The sequence below is a fragment of the Sinohyriopsis cumingii genome, unplaced genomic scaffold (genome assembly GCF_028554795.1).
Source record: "Sinohyriopsis cumingii isolate HCF-2022 unplaced genomic scaffold, ASM2855479v2 utg002017l, whole genome shotgun sequence".
NCBI classification, from domain to species: Eukaryota; Metazoa; Mollusca; class Bivalvia; order Unionida; family Unionidae; genus Sinohyriopsis; species Sinohyriopsis cumingii.
Window position 1 is genome coordinate 2,035,650 of NW_028316105.1, and position 27,580 is coordinate 2,063,229.

Sequence of the window (27,580 nt, forward strand, 5' to 3'; positions counted from 1 at the left end):
GCTGTGTCATATCATTATATCGAGAATCCTTGATCATTTATTAGTTTGTACAAGTATTCTTAGCACCTTTGTAAGTTTTGGTTTTTCCATTTGCAGATCTGCTTTATATTGGGAGCTTGTTTATCTGGTATCCAGACCTTGTGAATCTGTTCGTATGTTTATATTATCGACAATTCAAATTATATAGCAAAGACTCATTATCTCTGGAAAATATTTGTATTTTTTTTTTCTCAAGAAATTTAATTAATTTGTATTTTCAGGGAGAAGATTTCTTTCTTGCCCCATGTATGCTTCAGCAGACATCCCCAAGGGAGATAATTTCTCCTAAAGTAAAACCTGAGATGAAGAGATCATCAGTCCTTTGTTTTGTCTTTAAGGGGAAGTTTCTACCATCCCCAATCTTTCATAGGCTTCTTGCTGTCTGTGTTGCAAAATGGCCGATACTTACAAAGAAGGGAACAAATCAGATCTACTGTGGTTGTGGAGTCTTTGAAATCAACCGTCTTCACAGACTGACTCTGTATTTCAAGAGCTATGTTATTTTTGCAAGAGTTTCACTAGCAGCTGGATCCAAAGAACAGACATTGGATGCAAGTGTTTGTATCCCTGTCAGAGAATTCATAAACAACAGTCTTTCAAACATTCTTGGAACCCTCAGCCAGAACTTGAACTTTGAATTGTTCATGCAGTGCCAGTGCCCTGATTCCATTGGTGATTGTTTGGACAGTATGCTTTCTGTGAAAGATCTAGAGGGCAATTCTGAGTTGACGTGCCGTTTCCATGATGATAAAACTGTTGAGTCAAACACCCTTCTGAAATACTGGTTTCAAAATAAGGTATTTTCTTAAATTCTTTCTTCTTGGAGTCTGAGTACAATCAGAAACCTTTTCTAATGCAAGCAATACTTTAAAATGATAAAACAAACACAAAAATTTAAATTATGGGTATAACATTATTTATCTATGTATCGGTGCAATATATCATCACCGATTGTATCTATTCAAATTCATCCATATGAATATTTTAACCCTAACTGTCTATTATATTTATTGATTATGGAACTAATTTTGCTTGCTGAAAATATGACTTGGAGTTAAAGAAGCGAACACCAATATGAGTCAGATTCCTGGTTCAATAATAGATTATGGACAGTCACTGATGAACAAGCAAGCTAGATCTGGTGAATATGGGAACATTGTTAGCAGTATGCAGTAGATTTAACAGCTGGAGCAGTTTTGGAGTGAATACTATTACTCACCAGAAACATGTTTCAACATCATCTAAAATTGGTCATCATGTATATTTTAGTTTAATCAACAGTGTTTGATAATTTGGCCATACACATAAACCATCTAATCGTTACCATATTAAGGAGAAATAAGTCTGATAGAACATGATATCTAAATATGGGTTTTCAAAATTGGATGCTTGGTAGCAGTCCAGACTGATACATACTGACACATAAAATGATACATAAAAATGGGTTTTGGGTTCAAGCTCATACACAGATTTAAGTTTCATTTAGTGTAATGAGTCACAAATACATATAGAAATAAACAAATATGAAGACCATTATTATCATTAGTCTGTTGTTTCCTTTTTATATTGAACTGCATTTAAGTAATATTTTTTAATTTAATCTGCAAGGGACACTTAATTTGACCTCACAATGTCATGTGAAATATTGTTTGCATATAATTTATCTGAATAGGCAAATATCTATTCTAACATTGCTGGTTTTAAAACATAGAAATAAATGAACGAATAGGTTTAGATTATATATGCAGATTTTGCATCCGACTTTTAGACCTGTCCAGAATTTAATCTAAAAAGATGTTAGACATCACAAAAAGGTTGTAAATTACATGTACTGATTTTGCACTCCTTATATAGATTATGTAGTAAAATATTAAAATGACTTTTTTCATGCATGGTTTGAACACACAGAACTCTTAAAATATACTTTGGAAACTAGACCAGGTTATAGCTCAGAAGCTGACAAGCTCCTTGAGACTCCACACAGAAGTCTGCAGAATTACGCACCAGGCAGAGAAAATTCTCTTCTTTTCTGGGTAGCAACCACAGAGAAAACTTCTGCAAGTGCACACACACATGTGGTAACCCATTCATTGCTACTGATAATAACAAAACCACACATCATTGGATAATTTGAATTAAAAGTCTAGATTAATAAGTGTATCAATACAAATAAAACTGATTAGCTTTAAATTTGTTAAACCTGGAAATTGGGGTCATTCATAAACACCACCACTTCTTTCTGCCAGAGGAAGGATGGTAAGGGTCACTGCGTGAGCCAGTACGATAACGGTCTGACGCGTTGTGTCGTCTGACTTCTGGGTGACGGGAGATCAGTGTAATAATATTTGAAACACTAAGTCCTTTCGCAAACTACTGTCTGTATGTGATATACACACTCTAAAGTTCTGTCCTACTCTCCCAGTTCTACACTTCAATTTACCTACATGGTTTCTTGATGTAGTTGTCCACTCATAATATCTATCACTCCATTATATATATTAGGCATCCTATCTCTTCTCTTAATTCCCAGTCTTTTATATTTCTGTTTCTTTTTCCAACTATATTTTGTAAGTCCTATAATGAAGTTGTTTTGTTAAGTTACCATTTCATATCTGAAATATCTATCTTGTTCTAACTATTATAGTGTATCTCTCTCTCTTTCTCTCTCTCTCTCTATATATATAATGCCACACCCACTTTCCTTGAACTGGCACTAATTTTAACAATTTGACAAGAATTGGCTAATGAATTGCATTAAACTGGCCTCATAGATAATTATAATAATAATAATAATAATAATAAAAATAAAAATAATAATATTAATAACAATAATGCTTTAGTTATAGAGGGTGACTCATTTGTCAAGGACTATTCTCCCATGAGGCCCTCTTAAGGAGAGTATAACAATGCACATTATATGAAGATATCAATAATTACTGTTTATTTTAACATGTTTAGCATTAAAATACTAAATTCCATTATCTCTTAGATGCACATCCATGCTCATGATATCTCTTCCTAAATACTCTAACATTTTCAGCAGATTTTACGTGTAGTAGAAGCTTGTTCTACAGAACTGTACCATAGTATTGGAAGCTCTTTTTAAATTGCTCTGTTGGTTTTGGTGCTGGAAGGTTTCCATCTGATATTGATCTCAACTGGTATTGTGTTGAAAAAGGCCTGAATAAGTCGTGAAGATACTCTGGTGCAGTTACATGTAGACATTTATATAAAATAACTGCCTCTTGAAAATCTATCCTGTCATATATTGTGAACCATTTGAGTTCTGTAAATAATGCCTTTGAGGGATGATCAATAGATGCATCTAAAATTATGTGTGCTACTTGTTTCTGAAGTTTATAAATCCCGCCAAGCTCAGATTTAGTACAGTTTTCCCGTACATTTGAACAATAATTAATAGTTATAAGAAAATATGACTTGTAGTATAGATTTCAAGTTTCCATAGGTAAATATTTCTTGATTCTGCTGAGTTGGGCAGTTTTGGAGGACATTGTTTTACAAAGCTTATCAATATGGTCATTCCATAATAAACTATTATCTATAGTCACACCTACAAGCTTTTTGTTTGACATTTTCTAATCAATGAAGACTTAGAAAGCAAAATAGACAATAGTGTGGGTCTCTTTCTTTTGTGTTGTTTTGTTTCTGATCCCCCATGCATGTAATTAGGTGGTTGTTCCCTCCTTTATTGATTATACGGTTTGAACATTCATTTTCTTTTCTCCTTCAGAGTTTTATAGATATGAAACTCTCTCATTAGACAAGTCTTGGGCACAAGCATCTCTATTATTACATAAAAGCATTTGTTAATTTTGTTATTTAAACTTAGCTAGGTCAGAATTGGGTAGATTAATTCCTAGGTCATTGCTATACTGATATATTTATGATCAGCATCCTGGACCCAATACTTACTGTGATGCTGGGAGGGTTCCATCTGTCAAGTTTATTTTAGCAACAGCGAGTTGATTTAAACCACTGATAACACTGCCAGGATTCCCTACCTGCACTACTGTGGTGAACATCTGTTATGCAGTTACATACAGTGTGTCAGGGAGTTCACCAAGTACAACTTCTGGACAAACTTCTTCCACTAATTGTGGTATTCCTACCACAGATATACACCCTGCATATCTATGCAGTTATTTGTATAATCTATCTTTGCATTTTGGTTTTGTAAGAAATCTGTGTTGAATATGACTGAGTAACTGAGGTTTTCAATTACTTGTATTTTTTTTATCAAGTCTAAGTGACATTCCAGTATATACAGTATTACCTGTCATTTACTAGTAACTATTCAAGCCTGAAATACTTTTATACCTGTTCTAATATTTATCATGCTTCTACTAAGTTACTATTATATGCAGTATTTCCTTTACCTTCCTGCCTTACATTTTCTCCAACCTTAGAAAAATTTCTATCCCTGTGGTATTTATGTAAGAGGCCCTGGTATATGCTCATACCCATATCTTTATTTTACTTTGATGGTATGTATCATGTAGAATGACATGCAGCCTTGATATGCCCCAATGTGTTGTATTTGAAGCACCTTGCATTTTGGAATACACCATCTGTTGCTTTATGGTGGTAAACACCTTTGTAGCACGGGTGTGTTTTTGTTCCTGTAAACTCCAGTTTTGGCCTCCTTGTTGCCCTTTCCTTCTGTATGGCATCAAGAATGTTATTTTGGGATTCAGTTCTTGAATTTCTAGTTTTTAAGTTTGAGATTTCCTTTTATGAATTTACTGCCACCACCAAATAAGTCATTCTTTTTTTGATACTTCCTCCAGTGTTTTGTCCTCCTTGGCCAAGACGAATGATAGGATATGTGGATCAAGTCCATTTATTGTAAGGTCAAAGATTTTTGATGTTATTTTTCCAGGTCCTTTCACATTGAACTAACTTTTTCCAAAAGTCATGTTACTGAAATAAAATTAGTCAATTCTTATCAATTTTTATGTGCTGAACACGAATATGACAGTCAAATTGCAAAATTGGCTCTAGTTTTTTTGTAATCTGCAAGAAATTAATGTTTACATAACGAAATACATTCCAATAGTAAAAGGTCAACTGTAATAGCCTACCTATAAAAAATCAAGTCATTGACTACATCTTAGACTTCTTCGCCTGTCTCTTGTACAGCTGTTCGGGAGCATCTCTGAGGAGTGTCCAGCAGTAGTCAGCCAGCATTGTAGTGGACCATTTTCCCTGGTATCTTTGTTCCATTGTTGCGATATCTTGATGAAAACGTTCGCCGTGTTCATCACTAACAATACCACAGTTGCTAGGAAAGAAATCCAAATGGGAATGAAGGAAGTGAATCTTTAGAGACATATTGCAGCCAAGTTTCTTATACTTCATCAACATGTCTTCTACTAGTTCCTTATAGTTTTCTGCCCTAACATTTCCGAGGAAGTTTGTAGAAACTAGGCGAAAAGCATTCCATGCTTGTTTCGCGTCACCTTCCAGCAAGTTGTTGAACGGGTCATCTTTGAAAAGCTCTCGAATCTGAGGACCCACAAAAACTCCCTCTTTAATCTTTGCTTCGCTGAGTCGAGGGAATTTTTCATGCAGGTATCGGAATGCTGGCAAAGTCCGGTCAATGGCTTTCACGAAGTTCTTCATCAAACCTAGTTTGATGTGAAGGGGTGGTAGCAAGATTTTCTGAGCCTCAACCAGAGCTGGGTGTTGGATATTCTTCTCTCCAATGGCTACATTCTGCCTGTGAGTCCATTCCTTCCTCATGTAGTGCATTTCCCTTGCTCGGCTATCCCACTCACATAAGAAACACATGTATTTTGTATATCCTTGCTGCAGTCCCATTAAAAGGGCAACTACCTTCAAATCACCACAGGGGTGCCAGCTGTACTTGTTATACTCAATGGAATTCAGTAGCTGCCTTAAGTTATCGTATGTCTCTTTCATGTGGACAGCATACGCTACTGGAATAGATGGAAGAATGTTTCCATTGTGCAAAAGCACAGCCTTGAGACTCAGTTTCGAAGAGTCCACAAATAGTCTCCATTCTTGGGGGTCATGAGTGATTTTTAAAGCATTCATGAGGCCCTCAATATCGGAACAGAATATCAGATTACTTTCCTTTCTGAAGAAAGGCTCCAATTGCTGGTGGCGCTTTCGATATGCAGTAATTGTGACATCTTCTTCTAGAAGATTCCATTGTTGGAGTCTTGATCCTAGCAATTCTGCCTTGTTCTTTGATAAGTCCAAATCATGAATCAGGTCATTTAGTTCTTCCTGTGTTATTCTGTGTGGGGTTGATGATGCACCACAGTGAAAATCTGGATCACTGCATGCTGATGGACCAGGAGAAGAACAGGTCGACTCACCTTTGTCTTCGTCAGATGAATCAAGAGAATATTCTGCTGGAGGTTCTGGAATAGGAAGTCCCTCACCATGTGGAACTGGTCTCAATGCAGACGGAATGTTTGGGTAGACTATTCTCGACTTCTTTCGCTTCGTTATTCCGCCGGAAAGAGGAGGAACCAAGCAGAAGTAACAGTCATTTAGGTGGTTGCTTGGCTCTCTCCACACCATTGGGACTGCAAACGGCATTGATGACCTTTTGCAATTCAGCCACTGTGAAAGCTGTGTTGTACATGTAGCACAGCATATATGCGGAGCCCAAGGCTTGTCTTGGTCACCAACCTTGCATCCGAAGTAAAGATGATATGCCTTCTTCACTTGAGAATTGATACTTTTCTTCTGGTTGGCAAATGTCACTTCCCCACAAATATAGCAAAAATTGTCCGCGGTATTAACACACTTTCGAGGCATTGCTGTTCTTTATTGTACGTAAATGGATAAAATAATAAGTTTTATGTAACAGTGGCTTGAACTGTCTCGCACAACGTCTAAAATATTTTAAATGCTGAACCTATCTGATTGGGCTTTATATAGTACACTGCTTACGTCAACTTCAGCAGCCGCCTGGCATTAGTATAATAGGCCTACACATGTATAGTACACTGCTGACGTCAACTTACTTCAGCAGCCGCATGGCATTAGTATTGCATTGCATCAGAAAATGATGCAATCAACTGTGGATGATGTGAGCATGATGGTATTATGCAATGTTACATCATTATTCCGGATGTTGCTGCAGTCCTACTGGAGAAATTTACACAGTGAAACATAGAAAATGAGGTATATGAATATCTTCAAAACGAGAGCCAATACAAATTTTTCACGGTTATATTCGTGTTCGGCACACCAAAATACTACAGATTAGGGCCTTTTCAAGTCAGTAATGATTTCACTGTTGACCAGTGTAACCAGCCACATTGTCACTTAATCCCAATCTCTGCACAACTGAATATTGGTCTCTCCCTTGATCTTTCCCCGAAGCCATTTTTTCCCTCAGTTCCACATGAGCTAAAAAGTCAGCTACCCCAATTCTCCACCATGTCTGATGCGTTAGGTCTATTGTCTGACTTCAGGGTGAGGCAAGACCAGTGCCATATAATATTTTAATCACGTCATTTTGCAAACTACTGTTTATCTTTGATGTATATGCTCTAAAGTTCTGTCTACCTCTCCAAGTTCTACACTACCGTTTAGGTACATGGTTTCTTGATGTAGATGTCCATTCATAATATCTATCACTCCATCATATCTATTAGGTGTCATATCTCTTCTATTTATTCCCCATCAGACATGCCTACTGTTCCACATATTGTGTATTAGTCCCGCAAAATGCCCCAATTTGCCTTTGCATCCTGCAAATATCTATTTAGTGTTGAAAATCCGCAAAAGTGAGGATAAAAATTCTGCTTGTCATACGATATGCTATCTCTTAACAGAACAGGAAATAATCAAATCTGCACACGTGTGATGGTTTAAAATAGCCATTGCAAATGTGTGTTCTGAGGCAGTTCTAATACAAAAATCAGCATTCATGGATTATTTTACATTCTGTATGGAGTCTTTTACATTCTGTTTACAATGAGTTGTTTTTTATTCTGGACAAAAAATTCAAGGCTTCAAAAATCCAATTGGATATCAATGAAAGTGATTCAAAACTTTCATCAAAAGAACACTCACAATGTTTCAGTAAAGAATACACTGAGGAATATGAATTCATAAAGCCAGGAAAAAATGCAGGCACAGATACTTCCTGCAGAATCTGTAATTTTGAATTTTCAATAAAGAGGAATGTTCGGTATATGCAGACACGTTTCAGGAAAAAGGTTTTCCAACCTTGAAAAAGAAATTAAACGCTCTAAAAATTTTGTGGGATTTTTTTCATTATTGGCTGGATCTAGTGCAACTTCATCTTCTATGCCTAAGTCTGATGTAATTAGTTATGTTAGTAGATATTATTACTGAACTCGATCTGCCTATGATCACACTTGAATCAGTATCAAAGGCTTTTAAAATTATGTTTAGTGACTCTGATATTGCTAAACAATTTCATTTTGGTAGATTGAAAGGAACTGCTATTGTTGATGAAATAGCGGCCAATACTACATTAAAATTAGCTGGAAGAATGCTGAATCGCCCATTCACTGTTTCTACAGATGGAAGCAGTGACCAAGGAAACTTCAAGATCTTTCCTCTTGTTATCAGAACTGTTGATCCAGTATCATCATCAGTAACATCAGACATTCTCTCAATCCCTGTTTGTGAAGGCTGTGCAACAGGTGAAGCAATATTCAATCTGATACAGAATGAATTGCAAGTTCATGACAATCCTAGGAAGAATAGCTGGGCTCTTGTGTCTAAGAATGACCCTGTGATGGTTGGGAAGGACAGGGGAGTATATGGGTTTATTATTAAAGAGCAACTCAATTTATATCTTTCAGGCTGTGTGTATCACCTGATACATATAGCTGCATGTCTGCCACTTAATGTTCACCAGCTTTTTATATATATTATTATTTGGACAAAAGCAGTAAACGGCAAGCGGTGTTCAAAGATATGCAGGTTCTACATGTTACCAAAGGAAATACAATTCTAAAATGTTTCAACTAGATGGCTAAGCATCAACAGGTGATTACAAAGTCTTCTGGATAACTGGGACATTCTTCATGAATTTTTCAAAGAGCAAGAGAAGTCTGCATTATCCAGATATTGAAAAGAAAGAGTTCAGTTTGAAGTTAAGCACCATCAGAGAGAGGATAAACATATTTTGATTTGACAGCCTGCAACATAACTTTATTACTAGAAAAGATGAGGTCTACCTGAGAGAACAGAGGCTGCAAGATTTTTATGATGGGGAAGAACATTTTTTGAAACTTCAGCAGAATACACTGGAGACAAGTTGCCCCTTTAAAGATGATTTATTAAGGCATGCTGAAATGTTGGATCCATCATTGCATCTAAAAGCTAAAATGGTATCTTTGGATTATTTCTTTGAAAGATTTTCACTTTTATTACTCGAGGAAGTGACTGTAACAGATGTGAAATTGGAAACGGCAAAATATCAGTCCACATATAATCAGTCATGTCTGAGAAACAGAATTGATGAAACCTGGGTTGCTATCGGCCAGATGAAGCAAGATCAAACAGTGGTCTTCAAAATATTACCAAAAATAATGCTTTCAATAATGACAGTACCTCATTCATCTGCACACTTTGAGCGAGTTTTCTCTCTAGTGAGAAAAAATCAGAGTTCAGGAATAAATTGTGTGCAGAGACTGTAGGGCATGTTTAATTTCAAAATGTATACTAGGGTCAGCTACAGACAGGATCTACACTGAACATGAGCTGCAGCACCTGAAAGTGCTTACTACAGCCACTTAGCATGAATTGAGTAGTCACAAACTTGAATTTTATATATTGTATATATTGTAAATAGGTCGGTACTGGTTTTTATACATAAATATTTATTATAAATATGCATTACTGGTATTTAATTATGTTTTGAGAGAATTTATTATGTTTATTACTCTAACACACTTATGTTCCTAATTTTCATGTTCTGTCCCTCATTCTTGGTGATGGAGTCCCTCAAAAACATTTGTTTGGGGTATGTCTCTATTCCCATTTCATATATCTAACTTTTGTCTTGTTCAGACTATTGTCTTGTACTTATATATAATTCCACACCCACTTTCCTTACATAATAATATGATTGGCTAACCATTAATAAATGAAGGACAGCGTCATTCCCTTGAGATCATACCATAACTAAATTGTGCTGAAACAGCAGGAATGTCATCCAGTTACCCAGATTTGTCGTGGTGCTGACCCATTTACCCACATTTGTCACTGCTTCACACATACTAGGTATTGATATGTTTTCCAAATTCTTACACCCAACATATTGCTGGTTAAAAAACTGATATTGGCACTGCTATTATGTTTTGTTTTGCCCATTCTATTTTTATATTTTAACTTTTTTTCTCACGTTAAAAATTCCTTTGGTCATAATGGTACCAAGCTCTGGATCCACCTGTGCAGACACCTGCATGGATGACAGAAGGCTTCCTTGCTCATCTTGGGGCCCTGAGTGGCCGAGTGGTCTAAAGCGCTCTCCGTTATGGATCACTGCCATCTCACCTCTGTCTGCGTGGGTTCGAGTCCAGGATTCGGCAAATGTGGATATGTGAGAAAGCATGCCAGTAGCTTCTCGTGGGTCGGTGGTTCTTCCCGGGGTTTTCCCAGGTTCTTCCTCCACTATTAATACTGGCCGCCATGCATAGCCTATCGTGTGCTGAAAAATGGCGTTAAACCCCACAACAACAAAATCCTTCCTCATCTTAGCATGTTATTTCCCTTCAAATTTGCTTTGAATATATGTGGTGAAGCACACCCATATCATTCTTCCAAGGAACATAAGGACTTAAATCATGGAATAGGTTATCCTCTTCATTTACAGGATGCACTAGTTATCTCAGGTGATTAATTTTCTCCTTATGTGCCAGGTAATATTGCATGCTAACACTTGCATCTAAATCCTCCGCTGTTGCAGTGAAATGACACTTGATCTGTGGGTGTGTGCTTCTTATGAATGTGGCTCACCACCTTGTTCTTTATCTCCAATGACAGCCACCTCCATTAGGCATTTGTGACACTGGTAGACTCTTCATCTACTGTTAGAGACTTGACAGTAATTAGTATTGATGCCATCTCAGCCTGAAAAATGATTAGACAAAATCCTGCTCAGTTCTGATGTTGTTGAAGTGCATGCAGATTTGTATAATTATTATTTTTCAAGTGTCCGCCTAGGATGCGGGAGGTCATGTGTTCGATCCCCAGCCAAGTCATACCAAAGACTTACAGAAATGGTACTAAGAGCTGCCTCGCTGGGCGTTCATCATTAAGCGGTTAGTGTTAGGACCGGTCGGCCTGGTGTCAGGATGATATGACTGGGTGGGACATCATGCTTCATGTCTGCGGCATGATGCCCCATTGCTAGACATAACTATAAACTGCCACATTGCCGACATTGTAGCGATATGACTGAAAATTGCACATCACATTATTTTTCATTATACATCTATACACATATAGTTATGTACTTGCTTATTTTTTAGCAAGCATGTTTCATGCGTCCAGTGTGATAGAACAAGTAAAACCCCTACAAATTATGTAAATGATACAATTTATTCAGCTTCACTTTACGTAATGCATTCATTCAAGTACCATGTTTGTCTGGATTCTAGTCTTAAAAAATTTGATACAAATCCAACCTTGCTATTTTATTCCATAGTTTCATCATCCATTCTGGTGGACTCTCTCCAACATAAGGCTTCAGTTTATGTAACAGCTTCTCCCATCCTTTTTGGTACAGTGGAATAATGGAATTCAGACCATAGGTCTTCTTCTTGACTACAAACGGATCATCATACAACATATGTAGCCTTTGTGAAATACCTTGTATCTAGCTTCAGTAAGGATTAAAGCCAAGGACTGTAATTTAACTGGGATAATTTCACATCATACAGATCAGTTTGGCTTTTGCTGTTTATTAAATTCTTCCTGAGGACACCATTAGGATGTTTCAATCTATTCGTAAAGATATCTACTTATTCCTGATAAGTTGTAACTTGTTCCTTGCTTGCAACTCTTCCAAGCAGTATCTCATCCTAGCATCAAAATATATGGTGTCGTAGTAGTAAATTGTGGTGTGGCTTGGTATGCTGCAGCTAAACACCCTAAGATACAGGTCTCAGTCTTATTGTTCCTCTTTAAGATATGACTTTATCTTCCTCAGCAAGGTGCGGTTCAGCTGTTGAGCTTGGCCATAGCATCTTTGGTTTCTGTGACTTGTTCTTGTTTACAAAGTAATAAAATTCTACAAGTTCAGAAAATATGACACTTTCATAGTTTCTTCCTTGATCTGCATGCAGCAACAATGGGTATCCATATCTTCTAAAGATTTCATCTATAATCATTAGCGCAGTTTCTGCTGATTAAACTGGGGCAGGCATATTAGAAAATCTCCACCCATTCAGAAAAAGTGATCAGTGACTACTAATATGTACTTATTATTCCCTTGTGTTTTCTGGAAATGGCCCCAATACACCTGTATGTTGCCTATCGAAAGGAAGCCCTACTCCTATAAATCTGATTAGCACTTTTGGTTTTCTATTGAGTCCCTTATCTGCTGTACAGATATCACGCCCCTTGATCCCATTGTTGATGTCCTCTCTCATTTCAAATCAGGAATAGCACTGAAAAAAGTTGTCTCATGTTTTTCTCAATTTTAAGTAGCCTGAGAGAATTACATCATGGCTTTTAGTGATCAAAGAACCACAGATTGTATATCCTCTGCTGTTAGATGTCTTGTGAAAAATTTCTTAAATAACATCACCTCCATTACTGCATGTGAATCACAAAATAACCAATAGTGTCTTGGAAATTGGCTGGTTGTTCCCATTACTGTGCTTTTTCATTGTGTATTCTTCCATTTTTGCTGTTAAGATGGGGCTCATTTGTTTCTATACCAAAACTACAACAAGTTCTCTCTCGGTTTTGTTTTTTCTCACTTAGACCGAGCTCATGTCTTCACACTTCAAAGAGGTTTAGAATGTGATCAAGAGATTCAGAACCCTCTACTTGATATTAGAAATGGTGTGCTTCTGTTATCCATCATGACCACCATGGAGGCCATCTTGAAAGTATTATTACTGTTGTTCTTCCGAATTGGAAAGTCATCAAGATCCTCACTAAAAGATTTTTTATACTGTCATTTTGGTCACAAATTAAAATGATGCTGATCTGAGGTCAAATATGGACATATGGTGGCAAGCTTGAAAATGTTATTGCAACTCCTTAAATTCTGATAAGGGATTTTATCAGAAGAGTTCTTACGATTCTTTGTTAGTCCTAAATTAAATTGATGCAAATATACCCTCAATATGGCCATATGATCTTGAAAAAATTATCTCTTCTTGTTAAAAAATACAAGGTTATTTTGATATGGGGGTTTTCACAAAAAGATTTATAACGTCTAATTGTTCCTCAATGAAGATGGTGCCAAGATGATATCCTCTACTCTATGTCTACCACAACACCAAATTTGAAAATCTTGTTTGTTTTTTTTTTTTTTTTTTGATTTCTAAAGAATAGTGGACATGGTTTCAACACTCAGCCTTTGATATGTTGAAATAGTCTTATCTTGAATTACGGGAAATTATTGTCGTACAATAGGGATTCTGTCTCATCTACAGATTCTTGTTAAAGAAAAATGTGAGGATCAAAATTCCAACTTCTGATAGAACTGAATCTCAAACGAATATCTTAAAATTATAGCTTAAGTTAATATAAAGGAATATTGGCCAGAATTGTAATTTACCTGGTGCATAATTTCCCTTTATTAAACATCCTCTTATAGTTCTGTATTATAACTGAGGAAATGGAACATAACGTATCTATGTGTATAAATAGTTTGTTAGTTTTATTTGCCGAATTATGCCATTATTTCTTGTCAAAACTTAACTTCTTGTTTATTTCCACACTAGTCTTTTCACTGAGTAAAGTATAAATTTCTCATTATGTGACATTGTTTTATCCCCACAATAAATTATAGCTAGTGAGTAGTAGTTCATGTGTAGAACAAGTCCCTGAATGAAATGGTGAAAGTGATTGTGAGCATTATTTCCCATTGAAATGCAATATATCCAGGCTTAAGGATGGTTATTTTCTTTCAAGTTACTGTTTCATCGTACATTCACTGATATTTATCAAACAATTTGTGCTTAAATTAGCACTTTTGTAATCAAAAGATATGTTGAGCAATTCCATTGGCTCTTTCTTTCAGTATTGCAAGCTAGGTGTACATTTTACATGGTATTATCTCATTAATTTCTAATAATGCTCATACATGAAGAAAATATATAGATCATTTTATTGAAAAATTTAATGGTAATGTAATTTGAAGCTTGCAAAAAAAAATACTAGTTGTGGATTCATATTGACCTGTCGGTGTATCGAGATTGAATTTGTTTACATAATTGCTAATCAGGAGTATATCTATTTACACGTGTGATGTTTATATTTTGTTAAATTAACCAATTTCTGTGCATTTTCTTTCCGCACATACAAAATCAGTATCACTAGCATCCTTTGCAAGTCAAGAATATTGAAGATTCCTTACACCATAATCACAGTCTTAGCAAGTTTATTCTGCAGGTTTATGATATAATGAAATGTTCATATTGTTGGATGTAAATAATTCAATAAATAATAAGAATGAATAATGAATATTAAAATGTTACTTTACTCTGTATTTTAGGAAAATGTTTCTGGGGAAAGATGTAAGTATATGAATTGATGTACTTTAATAAAGCAATAGTTTGTGTGACTGCTGTTCAGACTAATTATCCTTCATTCAGTGTTAGAAAACAAACTTTGTCCATGGTTTGAAGTTTGGGAAAGGAAGAATCCAGGTGGTATGTCATAAAAAGAACAACATTCAAAATCACTATTACTGATAGAAGAATATTGTTTTTTGCACAGTGAGTTCTCCTGCAAATATGTCACCAAACTTTGTGGATAGCTTGTACTTGGGGTAAGGACGAATCCTTTATATATTGTGATAAAAAGGTCAAAGTCACTGATTCTGAGAGGAGAGATGGTATGAAAGGACTAATGATGTCCCAAAGGTTTAAGGTCAGTGTCATTGACTGTAATGATTTTTGGACAGTCATATTCTGCATGAAAATCCTGTAACAAACTTTGTTGGTTCCTTTACGTGGAGAACAGGATAAGCATTTTGAATTTTTGGTCAAACGTTGCAGGTCAAGGTCATTTTGGAAGAAAACGGAGATTTCAGTTATTGATCAGTTTGGGGAAAACTTAAACTTTGGGTACACAACAATAATATTGATTTTTGGAGTCCAATGGTCAAGGTAACTGTGACTGAAAGATGATAAATATTTATAACTGTAGTTCTAGATGTTGGTTTGTGGAATTGTCATACTTAAGATATGGAATAGGCCTATATATTTTGTGGTGAAAAGTGGTGCCAAGAAGTGGGCTTTTGGATCACTTTTGTTCTCAAGTAAGTACTTTGACCAGATTGTGTGGATTGCTTCCAAGTAGGGTAATACAATCTAAATTCTACAGACCTAGTAACGGTTCTGATGCGTCTAATAAGAAAAGAATGGTTGCTACACATACAATTAGACTTAAGATTGCTTATCAAATGTAGCGATCACTTAGAGCCTTTCGATCAATAATCTTCAGGGTCAACCATAATCTGCTAGTATCTTGATATACAACTATTAATGCCAGGGAAGGCCTATAATATACCATTCACTCTTCATTTGTTCAGTTTTGTTTAGCTCTCCTGAGTATAGAGTTTATGAGATGGCCTATTAGAGCTCCACTCATTTAAACAAGTTGTTATCGCTGTTCCTCCTAAACTTGTTAGACGATTGCCAAGAAGCATTACACAAAAGCACATAAACAAACTGATTACATGGTTTGGTTTTTACAATTGAAAATGGTATAGCTCAGAGATCCAATCCACCATGGAAGCCAACTTGAAAATTTTGTAATGCTACTATTTATAAACAGTAAGTACAATGATTCAATTTTAACACTGGAGAAAAGCGTTATTGTAATTGAAATAAGTGAAAAAGATGAAACTATTTGAAACCAGTAGTTTAAATGGTCAGTGAAACAATCTTCAGAGTGTTATAAAGGACAAGGAATAAATTGTAAATGATTTTATATTCTAAGTCATGTAAATACATCTTCAAATATAAGTGACTGACATTTAATGTCTGAAGTATTTCATTTTGGCCATATCATTTTGTTTTGAGATGAATGTATACAATATTTTCAGAAGAACTAAGAATACAGGATCTAATATCTGTAAAATGCTTGTGGTTGTGTTTCGTTCTTAAAAGGTGCTGAAAATTCTACCATGGATTCTGCTCTTTTTTTGTGGGAGACCACATGTCTTGAGAAAACATGTTTTGTTTCGGGATGGAGTGGTCTCACAAGACAGGGTTTTCTGTGTCTTTAGTTTTTTTTTGTTTTTATTCAGCAATGTAATATTGGCATCCTTTACTATATTCCCCTTATATCCAGGAAGTATGATTTAAATCCCAATTAGGCAGTGTACTGCCAACTATCTCCAAAAATTTGATATTCTCTAATCTTTGTTTCAGATTTTGTTTTCATTTATATTATTATTTATTCATGTATGCATCAGAACGTAAGGGTTTTGTGGATATATAACTATTCGTTAAATTCTTTGAATTTTTGAGGTTTTTTCCTAATTTTGTTTGAAATCATTTCCAAATTGAGTGCTGTCCTGAAATTTATGAATCTTCCAGTAAATGGTAACATTTTTATTGTAATGCTAGATGTATAACGAAAGAGATTTAGCCATGATTTACTTGTTATCAAGAAGGAATTGTTCTTATTATTCTGGAGGTTGAAACTGCTCTGTAAATTTGATGTAATTTTAATTTTACAGCAAGTGATATTAGTATGTTCTTATTTATATTATTATTAATCTGTATTATTAAATTCTTATTTTATTCTTTTCCATGATATCCTTCACAAAATAAGGTGTAAGCATTATACCTCGACCTTGTCTGTAATTTGACCTAAAGTCATACATTCATCTTGAAAACAGAATAAGAAAGACAGAAAAATAACTCATTTTTATAAACAACCTTGAAAGACAAAGTAGGTTTCAAACTGATTTTTAAATTTGGCAGGTCAAGTATTTAGTGTGATTTTCTGTATAGAATAAACCAGGTTAATGTACGTGTCACGAACTGCCATTGTACTATGAAAAGCAAGCTAGTGTTTGTATACAAAGGATGTCTTTGGATTTAATCCATATTGACTTGGGGTGAACAAGGTCGTTTTGCCTCTTAATCCAGTTGGTCACACCCTTTCTTTATATAATTCATCCATATATGTTATATCTGTAAATTAAACTACTGACCTGAGTCTCTGAGTTTATGATTTTGTTATATATATATATATATATATATATATATATATATATATATATATATATATATATATATATATATATATATATATATATATAATCTCCAAAGTCTGATAAAAAACATCACTACATTTGTTGTTACTATTGAGCACTAACAATGTTAACACCTAGCACCTTTTACCACTGGAGAAAATCATTATGGTAACTGAAAGAAATGAAAACGATACCATTTTAAAATAGCAATTTAAACAGCCAGTGTTAGAAAGGTCAAGGAACAAACTAGAAATGATTTTACGTGCTAAGTCAGGTAAATACATCTTCAGATATAAATGTGATGGACATTTAATGTTTGAAGTGTCTATCACTTTTTGGCCACATAATTTTGTTTTCAGATGAATACGTACAATATTTTAACAAGATCTATTAATACAGGATCTGATATCTGTAAAGTGATTGTGGTTCTTTCTCCTTCTTCAAAAGTATTTATTATGTATATTTGATTTAATTATATCTGATTTAATATATATATTTAATTTAATTTATTTGTTTCACAGTTTTAAATTATCTTTATTTTTCATTACATGATTTTGTAATGTAAATTTATTCACTTTAGATACTTTTCTCAGAAAATAGTTTGACTGTTCGTTTTCTAAACACCAGGTGTTCACCTACATCCTGTCCTCGATTCAAAATTAGTAGTAACCACGTAAATTAGTAATATTTTTATTTTAAAATGATTGGTTGTTGACGAGATCATGATGGGACTACGTTTTTAAGATGTAAACAAGTTTTTAAACTGTTATTTATTAGAGTTAAATGATTGGTTTTCCTCAGGGCCACACTGTTAGTAAGTGAACTTGAACAAGTACATAATTTCGACCAGGTTCTGGAACATGATCACATGACCCCCTTTTTACATTTTACAATATGATGTAACCTTTGTTTTGGAGAGATGTTCTCAGTAATAGTTGGGCTCTTACACTGGAAGTTGTATGTTGTGCTGTTTGGAGTAATTTCAAATTACTTGGATTCAAAAGGATTCATTCTTTGTTCCTGGAAAATAAGTGTGCTCATATGTAATTCCTTAGGAGATGGAGTTCTTATAAATATTTATTTGGATTTCCAAAACTAGGAGTGATAATTCTTGTTTCTACAAGGAGCTGTAAACTTCAGCACTATAGATTACAGCATACGCCATCGTCTTCCATCTTGGATTCTTCGTGGGGACTCAAAAACTTGAAATCATTAGAAAATTGTATTATTAGGACTACTAAAATTTTATTCGTGGATTATTCTTGGATTATTTTTGGATTTGATTCTTAAAACCTTAAGTTCATATTTGTTTTCCCACTTTTACAGAATTTTTCCAGGATAATAAATTATTATGTATTTGAAAGCTTGTTGTTTTCACTCTTTCTTGTGTTAAGGTTTATTCGAGTCTAAACAAGTAACATTAGATAATCAAACTATACCTTGGATTCTGGTCTTTTTGTACAAGCCTGCTATGGGAGACCACATGTCTTGAGAGAACATATTTTGTTTCGAGATGGAGCATTCTCTCAAGACACGTTGTATCATATCTTCAGTTGGTTTTAGTTTTTACGCAGCAATGTAATATTAGCATCCTTTACTATATTTTGTGTCAATTTCTTTTATATACATGAAAGTATGCATTAAAACCCAATTAGGCAATGTAATGCAAACTACCTCCAAAAGATTGATTTTCTTTAATCTTTCCTTCAGATTTTGTTTCCATTTATATATTCATTTATTCATGTATGTATCGAAAGGTAAGTGTTTTACGCATGTACAACTTTACGTGGTCTTTCCGGGTTCTTCCTCCACCAGTAATACTGGCCACCATGTATAGCCTATCTTGTGCTGAAACATGGCGTTAAAACCTACCAAAATAACAACAACTGCATGTAAATCTTCCTGATTCTTAAGAAGAAATATTTTTGTATTATTATAGAGGATACACGTAACGAATATTTTTGACCAAGTTTTCTCTTACAACACTTTATACTTGTATGTTCAAGTTTATATTGAGGGTAATCAGTATCATATTATTGAGTTCTTGTCATCTTACTTCTTGTTCAAGATATACTTCCCAAAGCAGAAGGTAAGCATTATATCTCAACATTTTCTGTAACTTTGTCTGAACAGTTATACCGAAATCTCATAGACAGAATAAAAAGCAGCAAATGAAATTATTTTCTCTATTGTCATTGTGTTTTGTGTAAAAGAATCCCTTGCATGAAACTGAGGATGGAGTGCTTGATGAACATGTAATGAATAAATAACATATCTACATTTACTGTGGATGAGATAAGCTAAAATGATAGATAAGAATCAGATGACATGGAAATTATGAATGGCTTTTATAGCAATATTGGTAAATTTTGTATATTGTCTTTTCTCTTACAATCCTTTAATCTTTAATTTGTTTTTAATATCATCCATTAACGTAACGTTTTTATCCTATATTATATTATTGTCAGTTTCCTGTTATATCCAGTAAGCATGATCCGAATCATGCAGTGGAATCCCATCATTTGTAATCTTCTTGTTCAAATTGTATTAAGGTGAAAAAGGAGACCTTGTGGTTGAGCTCACTGACAGCGGTGGAATCAGATACTGTCATGTGTCGGTTGCGTTTTTCAAAAACTATATCGGTATAGATAATATTGCAATAATGCAATTCGTTCAATAAGAAATCGCTCCCGTTCCCATAATTTAGTAATTTCAAATTGCTCAATAGCAGGATCGATAATCAAAGAAAAAAAAATACACTGCCGCAGCCTTAGTGAATGGTATATTCATCTTAACTTCTCTTATTGAAAATCCATTTGATAGATCTAAAAGCCACATATTAAATGCGTGCTAGTCTGGATCATATTTGTTTAACATAACTTTAAGTGATGGTGGGTAAGTTCGAATGGGAATGTTGATAAATGATAAATGGTATATTGGTTGATATCATGTACCATTAACATCACGAATTACCAGGCGGAACGGTGAAAGTTTACAATGTTGCATTGCCAGCATCATTAGTCACTGAAGATAAAATTCAATTTTCAGCACTAAAAACTTATCCTGGCGGGTTCTTAACGGTCTTGGATGTTTATGTTTATGATGTATTTTACCCTTATGTATAAATGAAGGATTCAGACCGTGGTGATAAGTTGTGGCATTTACGATGGGGTTCTAGACCATCTGGAATTGGATGATATAATCAATACCAAAAATTTGCTCAACTTCTCGAGGAATATCGGTTTCAGAATGATGTTACCAAACCCTGGCACAAACCGTCATATACTTCTGTTAAGGGCAAGTAGAAATTTTCATTTTGAATCACTCTGACGTGCACAACCGATTCCAGGCGAGTTAGGAATCATCGCACGTGCATGTAAAAATGCTGAATCGTACACTGCCGCATCTGGTGCAAGACTACTCCGGGATTTTTTCTACAAAGGCCAAGTGGAATTCACCGATGTATCCACTCACTTTAGGTTCACCGTCATCTGAAAACAGAAAGGTCTCGACTGTTGTTCAACAGCTTTAACCCACTTGTTTGGGTAACATTTATTGTGCAAAGACGACAATTGGGGAAGTTCCTGGCATAATCGGCGTGGTTTTGAATGAGAGGGGTACCTGAACACCAGAGCGCACAATCGCTAAAATTTAAGTATTCCCGAGGCATACATATATTTTAGCTGCATGAGATTGTGCCAGGCAAAAAGGGTAATTGACTTGAAGTTCGCGTGCTTACTGCGCTTTGTGTGATGACAAGAGCGGATACGGACTGCCTGTCATGCAATTAAAATATGCAATTGAACAATTAACACAATAACTATGACAAACCCTCATTCTTACCAATATGAAAAAAGATCAAAGTGGAACAGCAGGTTCAAAAGGAAATCACCAAGTCCACAGCACGGATCTTAACATACAAATACATATGTCTGGTCGTATATGCAATTTGCGGTCTCGTGCAGCAACAACTGCCGGTCTTGGCGTGATAGAATCATGAGGACATCCACCTGTGTTATGCGCCAATTGGTATTGTTGTCAGAACTATATCGATCATAATTTTGACGCAACTGCATTCCCAAATCGCTTGGGGCCACACAGAGTAGTTTCAATTCGATTAGTCAATTGTACTGGGATGCAACATAGACTACAATAATCAATGCGGCCGAGTTTGAGATTGTTCTGGAGGAATATAAAAATTAAAGACAAATCTGAGCACAAAAAATAAACCGTGGGTTGCAGATTTACAGACAATACAAGTTGAGTAAAGAATATTTTCATGGAGTGTGTTTATCATTCATCTCTGCAGGATTATCTTTTCCACAATCACTGCATACTATAGTAGTACGAAAGGTGGCTTTGCCTTATTCGCTACCCTATTGGGACAAGATCAGCAGTACGTGACTCTCACCCCTTTGACTGGCCCACTCGCGTTATATGTGTGTTTGCACTTGAAGGTTCCTCTTCCAGTAGGACCAAAAACGTGAACTACAGACAACAGCCCACATATGGCATAACTTGTCATGATGGTTAGATGGAAGGAGTGGTGTCATGGGACACATAAGGCAAAAACGGTAGGGCCTTACTACTACAACACTATAAATTGCTACATCGCAGACAGCGTAACAATATGGCTAACATTTTTAGAGGTACATTAAAAATTCAACACAAACACTATTTATAACATGTCGTACGAGGCATGTTAAATTTTTATATAAATCAATATTATTCAATTCTTTATACTTTTCTTTTTCGTGATATCGTTCACAATATAATTCGTAAGTATCATGTCTCAACCTTTTTTGTTACTTTTTTACATGTATGTTACTTTGTCTAAACAGTGATAAATTCATTTCAAAGAACAAAAAAAATTGAAAATATAATTATTATCTTATAAATTCTGAGATGAAACCGATACGCAAAGCTGCAGAAAATAAAATAAAAAATAAAGATCTAACATTACTGTAAATGATGCAAGCTAAAATCAAAGATATGTCAGATGACATGGAAATTAGAGCTGCCACTGATAGAAATTTCGGCATGTATTTTTTTTTCTCTGTAACAATCTTCTAAAATTTAGCTTGAGTTTTGTTTCTTCCAGAAATGTAATATTGATTGGCTGCAGCTTATATTTTACCAATTTCCTTATACATGCAGACAGTATGATCCGAATTAGAATGTGAAATCCCATCTGCCTCAAAAAATTAGATTTTCCACCTTCGTCTTCAGATTGTGTTTGAATTTGTTTCCAAAATATCATGTATGCAGCAGAATACGAGGGCTTTGTGGACGTGTAACAGTTCCTTGATTTTTTTAATTTCTGAGTTTAATTTTCTAATGCTGCTTGAAATGATTTCCAAAGTTAAGTGCTATCCAAAAAGAATACAAATTACGTGGCGAATAACAATCCTTTCAAGTGCACTGGATCCATCAAGGTATCTCGTGTGTCAGGGATTGATTAATATAAATAAGTAGAGTTAGAGAATTATTTAAAAATCAATGTGTGGGCTGCAAAAGATAACTGACTTTAGCATGGTTGTCTTTTTCTAGTCTTCGTGGTATAAACCGCTTGGTTTCAATTTTCAAAGGTGGCATATCCAGTAAGATTTCTTTCATTTCCTGGTTTTGAGACTCCAGTTGGGGTTGTGAGTAATTGCAATAAGTGTTATATAACTGAAAGTGTGGAGGAATTTCAAGGAATACATAGTGGAATGAATATCTACTTGGACATATGCATGCAGACACATAAAAATGATTATATTCTGAATAGAAATATGCATAAAATAGATAGTCTGTGGTAAGATGTTTGTTGTAAACACTATATATAATGGAAGAGATCTAATATATAATAATATCTCGAATTTCTTTGTACTTTTTAGAACATAATTGATCAGATGAATTGAGGAAGGAAAGTTTAAAAAACAATGACTGGATAAATGTAGCATCTAACTGTGCTCTAGGTTACGTAAACGAGAATCACATATAAGATTCAGATGACATGTACTGTATAGATGCCTTTGATAGCAGTGTTTGTGTGTTTAGTTTAGTTTATTTCTATAAGGATCTTAGAATTTAAAAAAAAAAAATTCTTTTATCATCCAGCAATATAATGATGTCATAGTTCACGGTGTCAATTTCGTGTTACATCCAGTAAACTCTATCCAAATCATTCAACAGAATCTCATCTGCATCCAAAAGTGTAATTTTATTTCCTTATTGTTCAGATATTTTGAGCGTTTTCCCAAACATATTAAGTGGGCAGCAAAATGCCACGGCTTTGTCGAAATGTAATGATTCGTTGAATAATTTTAATTTCTGAGTTTATCGAATTTTGCTTCCGATCATTTCCACTTCTAAATGAAAGCCTGAAACTATATGGAAACTTTATGAACATAGATCGATTCATTTGCAAAAGTTAATTTCATTTCCCTCGTATACTAATAGAGAATGACAAATTAAGACCAAGACATATCCACTTGAATACTTGCATGCATGCATAGACATAAACATGCATATATCATTATTGAATATAGGAATGTCATAGTCTATGGAAACAAGTTTGTTAGATGTTAAATAGAATTGTTTTGTATTGATATAGATGATACAGTCAACCGGTAAATTTGATATAATTTCTCTGTTACAACAAGTTATACTAGTCTGTTCCTTTTAATGTTGATATGAGTCAGTATCATATTATTGAATTCTTGTTGTTTTCTTCTTTTTCATGATATCCTTCACAAAACAGCTGGTGAGTATTATATCTCTACATATTTTATATTACTTTGTCTAAGCAGTCATACAGTCAATTTAGACAGAGAGAACGAAGAAGGAGAAATATAATATTTTTTTTCTTTCTTTCTAATAGCTTTGTGTTTTGTGCAAAATAATCCCCGAAATGAAGCTGAGAATATAATGCTGCAGAAACCGGCAGTGCAATCCCATTTGGTCGCAAAAAATGTCATTTTGTAACTTCTTATTCACATGTTGTTTGAGTTTATTTCCAACATATCATGTGTGCAGCTGAATGTGAGAGCAGATTTTGTGTACATGTAATGATTCATTGAAGAATGTTCAGTTCTGAGTTTTTTTCTAATGATGCATGAAATTATTTCTAAAACTGAGTGATGTCTAGCATAATTGAAAACCTTATTGACATATACTGATCATTTATAAAAAATATTTTTCAGTTTCTTCTTATAATTCTGGTGAATGGCAAAATCAGGAGAATAATTGCTAATATAATTATTTATATGGATACCTGACTGACTGCATACAAATAAGTGCGCGTAAATCATTCTTTCATGCATGCATATCTCGCTACGTCCAAGGTGATGGTAAAACGATTGTTGTAGTACAAGACATATAATGAAAGTTTTAGGCATATATAGCTCGTTGATTGCTAAATGTTCAGTTGAAAATATGTTATATTATTAAAGAGGATGCAGTTGGCAAGTAAATTGGATATACTTGTTTCTTTAAAGCACGTAATACTGACATGTTTCTGTTTATGTTGATATTATTCAGTGACATGTTATCGAGTTATTGTGATCTTATTTTTATGGTATCCTTCACAAAACAGCTCGTGCTTATTGTATCTTTACATTTTCTGCTGCTTTGTCTAAACCTTCATAGTGTCTTTTTAGACACAGAACAGAAAGGTAGAAAATATATTTAGTGTTCCTGTAAACAATGAGTAGTATCAAAATAACCCCTAAGATGCAACTTCGGAGAAAAAGCTGCAGAAACAGAAACAGAAAAATAACATAGCTCACAGTTCTATAGATAACATAAGCTAAAATCATAGGTAAGGGTCACAGGACACAGAAGATACCTGGAGAGCAATGTTGATGTGTTTATTTTCTATTCTTTTCCTTTACAATCTTTAAAACTTTAGAGTGATTTCAGTTATCATCCAGGAAGGTGATGTTCGTATCCGTCACTATATTTTTGTCAATATGTTATTATATCCAATAAACTCGATCCGAATCAGGAAGCGGAATGCCATCTGCCTCCAGAAATGCTTCTTTTATCTTCTTGTTCAGATTCCGTCAGCGTATTTCCAAAATCTCGTATTTGCATCAACATGCAAGGGCTTTGTTCACATGTAAAAGTTCGTTGAAGAATTATAATTTCTGTGTTTATGTATCTAATTTTGCTTGAAATCGTTTGCAAATTGAGTGCCAACAAACACTTTATGAAATCCTTTTGGATTCATATCGCTTGGTTCCTAAAAGATAATTTGCAATTTCCTATTATCTTCATTGATATTGAACAAATAAGAGGATTACATGCTAAAATACATATTTACATATATCGCATCTAAATGATAGATGCCTTTGATAGCATTATTGACGTGTTCATTTTATTTGTTGATCTGTAACAATCATTCAGTCTTTAGGTTTTCGCTCATCATTTAAAAATGCAATCGTGGTATCTCTCACTATAGGTGTTATCAGTATTATATTATCTCATGTAAGCATGATCCGAATTAGCCTAGGAGCATCTTAATGTTTGTCTTCTTGTTATGATATTGTTTGAGCTTCTTTCCAAAATAGCATGTATGAAGCAGAGTGCGATGGGTTTATGGACATGTTTCTCTTCTTTGAATAAGTTTATATTCTGAATATATTTATATAATTTTGCTTTAAATCATTTCCAACATTGAGTACAATCCAGAACTATATGAAACCTTGTGAATATATAACGATTCATCAGTAACATATAACTTGCATTATCCTAGTATGTTGGTTGAGAATGAAAACGTAAGAGGAATAAATACTAAAATACGTATCTTCATGGATCCAAGCATTACTGCATGCATACAGATACACCTCCATGCATTATTCATTGATGCACACCAAAAAGCCATCGGAACGTAATAGTCTATGGTAACAAGTTTGTTATAATAAAAGATATGTAATAAAATCGATTTAGGGATATATAGCTTTCTGATTGTCAATTTGACGTCAGTTGTGTTGCTGTAGAGAATACACTTAAGCAGTAACGTTGATATAATTTCTCCATTACAACATGTTATATTAGTATGTTCTTATTTATATTGATATTAAACGGTATATTATTTTTAAATTATCGTTCTCTTTCCATTGTCTGACATCCTTTGCAAAACAGGTGGTAAGTATTATATCTCGACATTTTCTTTTACTTAGTCCACATAGTTGTTCAGTCATTGCAGAGAGAGATGATAAAACTGAATATATAATTATGATTTCAGATATAATTGTGTTTTGTCTGAAATAAACTCCGAGATGAAATTGAGAATGGAGAGGTACGGAGATTGTGAAGGAAGAAATGAAAGATCTCAATATGTTGTAACTGGAGTGAAATTAAATCATAGATAAGAGTCAGATGGCGAGGAAATTATAATGGAATTTGATGAGAAAATTTGTTTATTCTAATTTCAGTAAAACTCGTGCAATTATTAGCTTGTGTTTCGTTATAATCGACCAATGTAATGTTGATATCTTTCTCTCTACGTTTTGTCGATTTCCGGTTACATCCAGGAATCAAGATCTCATGTGCCTCCAACAAATTTGATTTTTCATCTTGTTGTTTATATTTTCATTGAAATGATTTGCCGAATATCATGTATGCATCATAATGCGAGGGCTTTCTAGATATGTAACAATTCGTTGAATAAATTTAATTAATTTATTTAATTGAGTTTATTTATCTAATTCTGCATCAAAACTTTTTCCAGAATTTTGTGGTACCCAGCCCCATATTAAAACCTTGTAGATATATATCGATTTATATGTAAAAGATGATTTGCAATTTTTTGGCATACCCGTTGCAATGAGAAGATAAGAGAAATGCACTCTGAAATATATTTCTTCATCGATACATGAATGATTGCATAACTATAAATATGGATATATCATTCACTGATACATGCATAGAAATATCGGACAGTCGTAGTCTATTGTAACAAGATTGTTCTAATTCATGATATTCAATCAAAGATTGAGGCATATATATCTTGTTGATTATTAAGAAGAAACCTAGTTGCATGATTAAAGAGGATTCAGTGAACCTGCAAATTTGATATAATTTCTCATTTACAACAAGTTATACTAGTATGTTCCT

General features: G+C 34.3%; 1 protein-coding gene across 1 annotated transcript in view; it reads left to right on the plus strand.

Annotated features, from left to right (window-relative positions):
- LOC149771248 (uncharacterized) overlaps window positions 1–27,580 on the plus strand; it is a 173,390-nt gene that overhangs the window by 69,207 nt on the left and 76,603 nt on the right. The window contains exons 7-8 of the mRNA XM_089948690.1: window positions 261–836; window positions 14,759–14,780. Of these exons, the coding sequence (XP_089804816.1) occupies window positions 261–836; window positions 14,759–14,780 (598 nt within the window). The remainder of the gene's footprint in view (window positions 1–260; window positions 837–14,758; window positions 14,781–27,580) is intronic.